Raw genomic sequence first — 12779 nt, forward strand, 5'->3', positions numbered from 1 at the left:
TCATTTGGGTGGAGGAGTTGTTAGTGATATTAGAGTTGAGCAGTTGGCAGATGTATCTCATGTTGACATGTGGCAACTATATTAGACATCAGAGTGCACATTGGGATTTGTTCATGCTTGATTTGTAGGGAACATCTTCTCGAGTTTACATGCACACATATGAGGCTAAGCATACTAGTATTCTATGTAGAGTCAATTTCATGCTTTTTCTGCATACTTTATACTATTAGCTGCCATTTTAATTCACTCGAAAAAGTATGTTGTAAGTATCCCACGTTAATCGTTGCCTTATTCTTGAGGTTTCCCTATAAGAGAGTTTGCTCTTCTATTGAAGTTGCAGTTAGCATCAATGCAACCTGCTTTTCAGTGAGAATTCACTGTTATTTACCTTGTGCATGCACTCCATTTATTAGAAAAGTGAAAACAATCATATCCACGGAGAGGAGTGCTCTAATCAGTGTTAATAGCGAGAGGATTGCTCTAATCAAAGTGTCAATAGCAATTTCCTTTGGTTATTAAAAGCAAACCACAAGTGTGAGGATGTGATGTGCCCTGAGAGAGACTACTTTCAGCCTATTGTTGTAATCTATTATTAGAAACAGCAATATTGTCAAATGTGCTAAACGGGAGTGATTCTTATTAAAAGTGTGCTCTAGTAAAGCAGATTTGGTGCCCATTGTATGCATGTTGATTAGAGCAAGAAGAAACAGTCAGTTGACTAGGAAACTGAGCCTTAATGATGCCGTTCTTGTCTGCTTTTTCATGTTTTTAATAAATATACAACAGTACCTAAGAAGAGCAACCCTCCAATGAGGTATAAACGACAGAATTTTGCAGTTAATTAAGGAAAAGACAACAGATAAGGAGATTGGGTGCGCTCTGTCTGGGAATTGTTTTGGACTCGTCTTCATGGATGCAGTGGACACACTTTGGAAGCAGATCACATGCGGGCAAATTTGACTTCAGTTTGATCCTTCTCTCTCTCTATACTCTTAGGGCACACTATCCCTCTCATATGTGTCTTGAGTTCTATATAATAGAGCTGGAAATGATTATGGAGTCATCTAACGAGGCGGAGGAATTGCCCAGATGGCCAAAAGTGGCCGGAATCAGGGCAAAAAAATTTCAAAAAATCTTGTAAAGGCAGTGTTTGAATTGTGTTTTTGATGGTGGAAATGGATTCAGCACCATCAAAAACGTCTAGGACACCTAAAATTTTGAAGTTTAACAACTATAACTTGGATTTGCATTTTCTCTAAATATAACCAGAATTTCCATAACTTTCTGGGCAACTCCTCCGCCTCGTTAGACTATGCGAATGATTATTCTTGAAGTTCAGTTGTTTTAACACACGTTTCAGGAGCTCATCATCATCTTCTTTCTTCCACTGCTACATGCCAGAGATTGACAAGATAGTCTGTGATTGTTGATGTCTCTGGATTACTTTCTGCCTTTTCATTAACATATCAATGACATTTGACTGTGCTTCTTTTCTAGTTCTTTGAGTTCAGGTGGTTTTTTTTGTATGTGCAATTGTGCTGCTGGGATTGTATGACTATACACTTATTTTGATTTTTACTTTCCCCTAGGGTGTATATTATTTCTACTTTTCCATCTAATCACTATTGAAATTTCAATTTAGCAACTAATCTTGCCTCCATAATTTAACTCATAGTTTGATCACTGTTCCTCAGTGCTTTTGGGTGCTTTCAGGGCAGTGTAGTGTGGTGGTTTAATTCTAACTGATACACAGGTTTTTTACACTAGCAAACAAGACATAAACATCCTGGGAATGCCCCCCCACCCTCGCGTGGGTGGAAAAGCATCTGCCTGGACAGAGAGGCATGTAGCCTTAATAAGGTTAGGTTGCTAGAGTGATGATGCCAATCTGTTCATCTTCTTAGTGTGGATTTTTGCTTTGACACTCTTTTGACACTTTCCTTTCATCATGGCTCTGATACTATGTGATTTTTACTCATGAGAATGTGATTTGAGAATGCAGAACATAATATAGTAGAAGCGAGAGTTATATGCTTGGTTACTTCTTAATATGGTGTGGATGTTAATCCATAGAAGGGAGATAATGTCCTTTTCCAAAATCCCATACAACGAGTTTATTATTTAAGCTGCAACCTAATCTATCACAGGTCTATTTATGATGTGACATAGGTCACTCACTACTAACCCAAAGTACATTATAAATTTGTTATATGACCATTATTATATGGTAACTCTACCATTTTCAAAAGTTTGCTGATACCTGTGCTACTTGTCTTGTGTGGCACTGATTGATCTATATCCTGGGATAATCATTAATGTTTTATTTCGGTGGAGTTTTCTATGATTTTCCTGCACAGAGGCAATTATTTTTTGTTTCTCATAACATTATGTTATTCCTACAATGTTTGCATGATGGTTTGTTTCCAACTGGATATAGTGTCATTAACCAAAAGGCAAGCATATGAAAATTGGCTTGCATAGACTAATTATACTGAGGGTTGTTGTTCATCTCTGGCATCTCTGCTAAATGATCTAATCCCTTTGAGCATTTTGAAGATGGTGATGCCAGATTTTGGGTGGTTTTATCATAGATTGTATGCATTTGATCATGTGTTGACACAAGCTTGAAAAAATTACTGGTAGCAATGCAATTTTATGCTTCACATTTATTTTTGAGTTTACATATACTTGATTCCCTCTTGTGATTTTTTGCAGCGAAGCAGGAAAAGTATGGAAAGTTTTGAAGGTTGGTAATTTGCAAGACACGGAAGGATACACCTTCAAATTTAGTAAGTTTTGTCAGTTGTTTACCTTTCAGTTCTGTTGTGAATTTTAGATAGTAATGTTTTGCAATTGCACAGAGGCATGCTGCGTTTGGTGGAATTGATTATTTGTAATGAGTTTGCTTTCCAACTAGCTTGTTACATTTGATGCTTATTCGATTGATTAAATATGAACATTCTATAATCAAGGAGTTTTCCTGTGCAGTCATAGTTTCAGAATTTGAGTTAATTCATGAAGAAGCAATTGAGAATACAGGGTTTGAACTGAATGTGCAACTAATTGAATTTTATGCCCCTATTGTTTTTATGTTTTAAATTGTGGAGGAAAAGGGTTCTCTAAACATGTTATACCTCCAAATTAAAGATATAATGTTCCTCTCTTTCATGCCAATGGAATGCTAGAAGGAACGGCATTTATGCTGCAATTACTACTTAAGAAAAATACTATACATTAAATAACGTCATTATAAAATAACTTCAAATAACATTATACTTAACTTCTTGTTAGGTTTTACTACTTGGAGAAACAAGTTCTCACTTGCTTGTGTATTAAATGTTCCAAGTGAGGAAGATGGTAGCTTGCCAGTGGCTTGTGGTTTTCCACTCCTCTTCCTTGGTTTTTCAGATGGAAGTGTTAATTTTTCCAACCCGAACACCCTGGTTAATTACTTCTTATTATATGCAAATCTACCGAATAAAAAAACATGGTTGAGATTTTAACATGTAAACAAAATATAATAGTGGAAGCAAAATAAAACACCAATCTCATACACATGCACACGAGATTTCTGTATTTAATATCTGTTTCTTTTAATAATTTTTTTTCTTTATATTATTTCCGACGGAAAATTGTAATTTTATTAATCCTAAAGGCCGAGGAACAAAATTACATTTTGCAGATGCCTGAAAGTATTCAATCAGGTCAGTGTTGAAAATAGTAGCGAGTAAGGTCTTCTTTGACTTGTGCCTTAGTCAAAGAGACCACAAGCAGTCCTTCTTTAGCATGCACAAGTTCCTATAAGTTAGGACGAGTTCCTAAAAGTTAGGACGAGTTCATGAAGCAGTTTAACTCATGTGAATAGTTGGAGGCTCAGTTGTTTGTCTCCTAGTGCGAGTTAGAAGTCTCAATGGTTATTTGTGGCTAGGACGAGTTACATGAGTCAATTAGACTCAATTAACTAGTCAATCACAAGACTGAGTTCCAAAAATAAACTTGCCAGATTTAGATGGGTCAAAATGCTTATAAGGAGGTCAAAAGGCACAATTGTAATCATTGTTTTTGTGAGCACAAGGTCGTGAAACAATACAATAGAGAGCACGAGATTGTATGTGTGAGCTAGGAAGAGAGTGAAGGAAAGGCCTATACGCAATGTTTTGGTAGAGGAAATTCTTGTTAGTATCCCCTAGGAAATGGGAGGAAATTTCCAGGGCCAGCGCAAGGATTAGGAGCTAATGACAGGGTTCTTGCAAGTAGGGTTTTGAGCTATGTACTAGCAGGGAGAATGAGCTTGTTCTCTAGAGAAATAATTTGCCTTGTAATAATTCTATTTGCTCAAACTTTGTCAACAAAATTTCTATAGCTAGCAGAGAGTTTTCCTTGTTGGGTTCCCTAGAAAAATATTGTATTGGATTGTGTGTGACTGTGTATCTTTATCTCTGCATATTATTTTTATTTCTGCTGCTTATTCATTGTAGAGAAATCCCATGTCTTGGTGCAAGATATTAGTTTCAGATTTGTCATCAAAGCAGTTGCAGGATTTCTAGGAAAATCTACATGGTATTAGAGCAGAGATCCTTATAAAGGCCAACACCAAGTTGATTAATAAATCCAAGTTAATTCATCATATGTGAGACATGCCTAAAGTGGATGTTTAGTCTTAGGAGAAAAGGCTGCAGCCTTGAGAGGAGTATCCAGTGATTTATCTGTGCTAGGATAACTGAAGATGAGGCCAAGTTCAATCTGTGATTAGGGCGGATTTTCTGTGCAGGTTAGACGAGTTTTTTGGGCTGGTATTTTGTGCATAAGACTGTGGTTTATTCTTGTTACTAAGGCAAAACTATTCTAGTGCATCGCGGAGGGCCAAGTGTATGTCCCAAATGAGAAAAATTTGGAACAAACTCTTCACATAAAATTTATCATACATTTAACAGAAGATTGCCATGTAAAATTAAGGACAAACAGAGCACTGCAATCCATAACACACTGAACAAGAAAATTCACAGCTTTATTATATTAGATAAGTTGGGGTTTTACATGTACAAACAACCCATGTAGCTGAGATGAAAAATGGTCTCAAATAGATCTACAATATTGCCGCAAATCGACCTCCAAAACAAACTAAAAAACCAATACACTGCAACCTGTGAAGCTTGAATGGATTCACCAAGGGAAGAGATGGGTGCTTGCCCACTCTCATTGAATCACCCGAGGGTTTCCGTCTTGGGGCTACTATTGGAGTAGAGAACCAGGTTCTCAACCTCACATACAAGAAACAATATGAAAACCAAGATGTCTCCAAATGATCTCCTCCTCCTCTTTTTATAGATCTGATGGATAGATCTCCAAGCCTCTAGAAGCAAATTATTTTATTATTATTCTAGAAGCTCCTCCATTGAACTTATCAAGTGATCTTTTAATTTTATTTTATTTCACTTAAAGTCACTTTTGGCCCTTTTTCACCAATTAATTATTTTTCCTTAATTAAATGACTAATTAAAGTCATTTTTAACTAAGGAAAATGACAAATCGCCCACCATACTCTCTTTGGTCACTGGAAGTCTCTTCTCAACATACCATCCTATAGATCTTCTCGTCCCCGTTCCAACGAGATGTTACACTGAAGTGTTCCATTAATTAATCTCCCCAGAATGCCACCTCGAGCATAATTACTTAAGTTATACCCAATAATAACGCTCATTTTTAAAAGTTGTCGGAATGTGACGAAACGAAAGGAAAGTTGTGCGGATGATGGAATATGCCAAGCGAATGCCATCAAATCTCGTAAAAACTCCTCAAAACTCCATCGGGATCTTTGATGACATAAACCCGCTCCACTGACTTGGATATCCCTTGGGCCCTGTCTTGGAAATCCACCCTAGCTATATTATGAAGAAGAATAAAAATGGGGACATGATAGTCCTGCCGCCCCAAGATTGCTTGCCCTCAAGCAATCTACATCTGTGGACCAATCTAGTGCCCCGACACAACTGAGACCCAATGCCCAGATCCCATACGAACCACTGGGTGATGCTTTGCTCTTGTGTCAACCCACCATGAATAGACCCCTCAATGCCCGGATCTTGGACCAATCTCTGACTGAACCTGTCATCAACGAATCCTCCTGGATTCGAGTGCCACCAAGAACAAATATCAAGGCTCCATGGCTCCTGCTCTGCTATAACTCCAACCAGGAATGTTGCTCCATCCATCGCGTACCAACTCATCACCTCTCTCCAATCCACCTCTTGGCATAAACCAAGGTCAATCTCATCATGCTGAGATACTGATGAGTGACCAACCTACATCCTGCTGCCAACTGAAGAATGTAATATCCCTCACCTCTAAGGGCTCTTGTAATACAATGCCTTTGACTAAAAAAGATATTCCATCAGTAGGGTACCAGCTCATGATCTCTCGCCAATCCAATGTATGGACTCCCTTGCAAGGAATAAATCTGCTATGCTGATATTAGTCCATGCTCAACTCTTGATGCTCTACTTGGACAATGAAAACATGTCAAAGAAATCTCGCCTCTCTCCCTCTAATGGGAAAAAGTAGGTAAACTGTGCTGCAACCCCTGTCTATGAACTCTGGAGAGGGTTGCTGCCTGAGAATGTTGCAGCTTTTCTAGCTGCCACTACATCTGTTTGCACCTCATCAATGGGTAAACCCAAAGATGGATGCATTGCCACCTCCCTCGACTTATAGGAAGCTCCACGCTCCTCCAGTCCACCAATCTCTTGCAAAATTGTCCTATCGTACTCCAACATCTCCTGAAAGCATGTGTTTGCGAATACGGCCTCCCTAGAGGCTACCTGCACATATGTCTGCTCCACTCCAATGGCTAGCCCTAAAGGTGTCTGCTCATCCTCCATCATGGGCTCGATATGAGCCACTAGTTGTCTCTCCAAAAATGGCCCATCTTGCACACTGTGTGTATCATTTGACTCATGCTCCTCTATGTGCTCTCTATGCTGAACCATCAGTGGCTTATCTGCTCTTGGATCTCCTTCCCTCATGGGAATAAGCAGTTGCTCGCCATACTCCTCAACCACACATGGATGCACATTTGGGTTATTGGCATCAACTCCACATGACAACTCGTGCTCCTTAGATGTATCATCGTATGAACCCATGGACTCGTCCAAAGAAGAATCCTCACCCTGAAAGTCAAAAGGAATCTCCTCCCGCTCTACCTATGTCATCTCCTCAGCATCACTCAATCTTGAGTGTTCAGGTACCCAAGGTCCTTTGTAGACAAAACAAAGTACCTTCCTCCACATTTTATTCTTGCTGCATGATATCCCAAGCCTGAGCTGTTGCTCCCTAGTCAATTGTCTCCTGAACAACCCAATGTTTTGCTCAATCAACCTCTCGGCTAGTTCATAAGCAGTAGGTGAGACCAACTGTTCTCTCCTCCAAATGGACAACAATCGAGACTGCAACTCTCGGCAAATGGCATCACGACCTCTCATACATGATGACAAGATGGAATGCATGTGTGCTATGACTGTATCAGGATGATGTTTCCTAATGCTAAAGGAGCACTGGAACATCTGCAAGATAAGATCATCACGCTCAAGATAAAACATGACTTCGTAAGTCCTAGTCATGGCCTTAACTTCTAAAATTTCTAGCTTCTTCCCAAAGGTGGAGCGTGCATTGTTATTCAAGTCTTGATAAGTCTCTGTTATCAACCTGAAAATTCTCTTCATAACATTATCTTTGAATGGAGGTGTGGGTGCTGTCAACCTCATAATGTTACTGAGACATGATGCAACTGGACGCTGACCCCTTCACAAGGTTCCTCCAAGAACTTGGGTTGTAAGATAGCAACCATAGTTGGTTTTAGAGCCCGAATTAGTTTCTTCCCTTCTAATTGGCTCACTTTGGAAAGGAGTGCATCTAGTTCATCAAGTTTGAAAAGAACTCTTGAGGTGACCCTCATGCACTTTAGATTTGTCCCAAGTGCGAAGATTTTGTTTCCTATTTCTTTTGCAAATCTCTTGGCTGCTCGTAGTTAAGAATGGCATGGATCTCTTTTGAGAAAGGTCTGTTGTTTGCTGCTGCTGGTTTATTAAGGAGGTTTGTGAATGTTTCATCCATTACTTTGATTGAATATTTTCAACTGAACATTTACAAGGTCATGCAATGATGATGGTAGCTCATGACCACAACTCGACAGTGCTTTGACCTAAACAAGGCTATGAATCAACTCAGGAAAGACTTCGACATCATTACATCGAAGCTGACAATATAATCCCAAAATGCAATCAACAGATACAACTCTCTTACTGCTCTATAAAACAATCTAAATGCTTACTATCCCCAAACTGCCTATACTCAACATGTTACATTATGGCAAATTCAGTTGATAGTAATTTATACTCCGACTTCACACGCACTTTCACATACAATAGACTAATACATTAGCAACATATCAATGATCTGCTCCTAAGCGAAAGTTTCCTCAAACGGGTGACTGAGGTCTAGGTTTGATGCGTTTCTGAAAAATATTTCATGAACACACTACTGTGAGTGCAAGTTGCTATCACCATCTCAATTATGATGCACAATGGTGGGAGAAATAAAACTAGGCTTCATATTACTCACCGTGTTATGTATTAGACTCAGAAACCTTTTATATAAGTAAACTGGCTAGTACATAGGCACCAAATTCATTGCATTGCAACCTAGAATTGTATACAAAATATCAGAACTTAACAAAGAGATTCATGGCCATTAGAACAAGATTGCAATGTACTGAAAATTCATGAAAGAAACTTGATATGGGACAGCTGCCAGCCGAGGTATATAACACAGTTTCTTGAAATAACACTCCAGCACTTGGATTCAGTGTTTGACTCCTTCAAATAGGAAAACACAGCTCCTTCGGATGAGTTGCGCTGTCCACGGTTATGATGAATGCTTATCTGTTTGCCCCAGAGAAATGAATACTTTATCTGTTTGCCCTTTTAATAAGCTATGATAATAATTTTTTTAAAGAAGATTTGGACCTTTGAATATATTTGGATTCAATGTGGTTCCAGGACAAGTTGCCACGACGACCACCTGTGATATTGACCTAGGCCTCTTAGAAATTTATTTCGTATGCGGTCCTTTAGATAATTCTTCCAATTACAAACGCACCCACATCCACGTACAACTTGACCTATTCTTTGCAGACAATGCGGTCACGACTTTATTGGCTCAACGCCTCTTTACAATGGCCCAATAGATCATCTGCGAGCTGATCACTATGTCGCTAGCTAGGACTTGGCCTTGATCTTCACAAATTGATGGTGTCCACGATCTCTACCTTAGACGGTCTCCAGAATTCTTCTGTGGCTATAATTGTGAAACGCGGCCCCCACCACGCAAGAGACTTAGCGGCCCGATCTTTGATTGACGTCCCATGCCAATTCGATTCTTCAACGTGGAAATTGATAGGATCTCCGCTCATGACTTCTTGATCCGCATGCAAGTCTTCAAGTATGTCCCTTCACCCATACTGGAAATTTCGGCTTCCTCCCATTCGCCCTGGATGAATTTTGTTGTAGAATTGTTGAACTCGACCCTCAACACCTTCTAATAAGCTACGCCCTTCCATTGCGTAGGTCAACTTGCTCACTGGATGCATTCTCAACATCGACCGAATCCACTAGCATTCATTCTTTAGCTGGTCGCCAACAACTCACGCATATGTTGTTGATCTCTATCCCTTTGTTAAACTCCGCCTAAGATGTGGTAAGACCATCGATTTGACGACGGCCTGCAAACGAACAATTTGGATAGAGAATCACTTTGCTTGTTGACTCAGATTCCCGAGGTGATGTGTGTAGGCTTGGTTTTGATTTCAACCCGACAAATCACGTTTTGGATTCATTGCTGGTGCATTAATTCAACATCTTCTCCTGTGTATAACTGGATCCCTCTAGCACTTGAAGTCCAATCCTCCCAAGATGGATTGGTTTCCACAATAGATATCTGTGTTAATGACTGAAGCAGTGTCGACCCTCTGGTTATTTAGGAAAAGTAACTTGGTCACACTTCTTGCGTCACCCCTTCAGGCAAGGAAAAATATGTTTGGTGTTTGATGGCTCACATTGGCTCTGTCACACACACAACCTCGCCAGACGAGAAGTTCAATCATGACTTCCTCTGCGACAAGACTTAGCCAATAACAACGAAGGGAAATTGATAGATCGAATCAGGGCTGGGTTAGCGGCGTAACAAGAGAAAACATGCCCTTTTCAACAACAAACTCAACTTGAATAATTCTATTGAGGAAATTGTGTTTGGCACTCTCTTAGAGCAAAATCAACCTCAATACTTCCATCCCTATTGCAAATGCGGCCTCAATCTTAGGTTGACATTCAACCTTTTTTTTGTTTTTCGGCCAAAATAATATTTACGGCTCCTGCAAGATGGAAAAATTTCTACAAATAATCTTGAAATCCTTGAATCATAATAGCGACAACTAAAAAGTGAAAATCCGTAGGCTGAGCCAAGATCAATGCTCTGATACCACTATAATGTCCGAAATGAAAAAAAAATGGAACAAGCTCTTCACATAAAATTTCTCATACATTTAACAGAAGATTTCCATGTAAAATTAAAGACAAATAGAGCTCTGCAATCATAACACACTGAACAAGAAAATTCTCAGCGTTATTATATTAGATAAGCTGGGGTTTTACATGTACAAACAACCCATGTAGTTGAGATGAAATATTGCCTCAAATAGATCTACAATATTGCCGCAAATCGGCATCCAAAACAAACTAAAAAATCAATACACTGCAACGTGTGAACCTTGAATGGATTCACCAAGGGAAGAGATGGGTGCTCGACCACTCTCACCCAATCACCCGAGGGTTTCCGTCCTAGGGCTACTGCTGGAGTAGAGAACCAGGTTCTCAGCCTCACATACAAGAAACAATATCAAAACCAAGATGTGTCCAAATGATCTTCTCCTCCTCTTTTATAGATCTGATGAATAGATCTCCAAGCCTCTATAAGCATCTTATTTTATTATTATTTTAGAAGCTCCTCCGCTGAACACAAGAGACATTGTCAAGCGCTGGGTGAAAGAGCCATCGAAGTTTCGTCAGACACCCACCCATGTTTATAAGACAAAGTCCCTCAGGAAGGCTTACCAGTTCTTGATTATCTTCGCTTGCAAAATATATGATCAAGAGAGCACAAAAACCTTTCCTGAAGGGTGGGCGGTCTTACTGGAATAGTTGGTAAGTGACAGGAGGCCACTCAACTAGTCACATTTGTTGGCTCAACAATTGAAGTCCCATGTAGCTCAGGCTTGAAATCCACCCAAGGTTGAGTGAGCAAGGTTCCATATGTCCGCATACTTACTGGATGCAATTTGTGCACAACAACAGTTTTTTTGTGGCATGAACTGACATGGACACCACGAGAGACTGTCGTAAGCATCTATTATAAGTTGCTTTAAGAATGCAGTTATCGAGGAGTAATGGCACGACTAACTGACCACTTTATCATCTCGCTATACAAGCTTATCTTTGAACAAGATACACCTTGCATGTCCCGAGAAGCAATGGAGGCGATAGTAGACATCGTAGATTGGTATGCTTCACCAGGTGGTACCTTCATCAGAGTGTTTGCCAGAGAGAAGCTTTCGCATGTCTTACCTAGGTATCCCACTGGCAAATTGATCATGTAAGAAGTATCATACCACCTCGCTACAGGGTTGTCAACAACACCGCATAGGAAGAAGAAGGTGCCATGGCCCACTGTTCCTTTGCAGATCGGATTATACTAGATTAAGAACTTGAAAGTTGCAGATGTCGAGGCTAAGCACATAGTGAAATTCGTGTTCAGCACCAAGGACTTTAATCTGTATGATCTCCATAGTATTTGCAAGGACTGCTGTATGAGGGTTTACTTTCTGTGGATCAATGGGGTATTTCATTGGCCGGAGGAGGATTCTTGGAGGTACTACTACAATTCCTCTAGACTCAACGAGCCGGTCAGTATAGCAATGAATTTAAAGGTTGCTTCACAGACAACAGCAGTTTCAAAAGCAACGACAACAACAACAGAAGGTAGCAATCTTGTGCAGGGCAAGGGAAAGAGCAAGATTGTTGACAAGCCAGAGGGGAGAGCAAAGGTGCAAAATGAAAGAAAATCATCTTATCGCGAAGGTAGTGGAAGCAAAGAGGGAGCAAAGGATGAAGAGAGTAGAGCGAAGGAAGAGAGAAAAGTAGAGGTTGTAGGAAGTAGAACTGAAGTTGCAAGAGACAGAGAAGAAGCTGAATGAAGAATAGGAATTGAGGAGGAGAGAATGAGAAGAGAAGTAGAAGCATGAAGAAGAACAAAGGGAAGGGGCGATGACGAAGGAAACAACGCTGATACAGGTTGAAGAGCTGGAACAACCAACAACTGAGGAGGAAGTTGAACAGATGCAGGATCGGGAGCTTGCTCGACAGATTGAGCAATCGATTGAAGTGAAGACATGGAGTTGGAACATGAGCCACAACATGAAAATGTTGCCCTGATGTTGAGAGCACCACAGGTCATCCCTCAGTGTCCACCAATTCCAACATCAGAGCCAACCACGAGTGAGCAAGTTGATATTTTCCTCCTTGATGATGATTCGGTCATGGATGTGTACAATCTATCATTCGATGGGTTCCAAAAGAGGATTGTACAAGTGCAAAGGAAGCACTTTTTGGATGATCACGCATTGCTTGCATTCATCAAAGAAAGGGTGATAGTGTTAGACACCAGAAAGCATC

The 12779-nt window shown here is 40.0% G+C and overlaps 1 protein-coding gene across 4 annotated transcripts in view; it reads left to right on the plus strand.

The window, feature by feature from the left end:
• The window catches only part of LOC149229118 (single-stranded DNA-binding protein WHY1, chloroplastic-like), a 129011-nt gene that overhangs the window by 53650 nt on the left and 62582 nt on the right, over positions 1-12779 (plus strand). For all 4 annotated transcript variants that reach the window (XM_089378472.1, XM_089378473.1, XM_089378471.1 and 1 more), the window contains exon 6: positions 2716-2789. In XM_089378472.1, the coding sequence (XP_089234598.1) occupies positions 2716-2789 (74 nt within the window). The remainder of the gene's footprint in view (positions 1-2715; positions 2790-12779) is intronic.

The sequence above is a fragment of the Pinus tabuliformis genome, chromosome J (assembly GCF_031772625.1).
Source record: "Pinus tabuliformis cultivar Carrire ecotype Pingquan chromosome J, CPIR1, whole genome shotgun sequence".
Lineage (NCBI taxonomy): Eukaryota > Viridiplantae > Streptophyta > Pinopsida > Pinales > Pinaceae > Pinus > Pinus tabuliformis.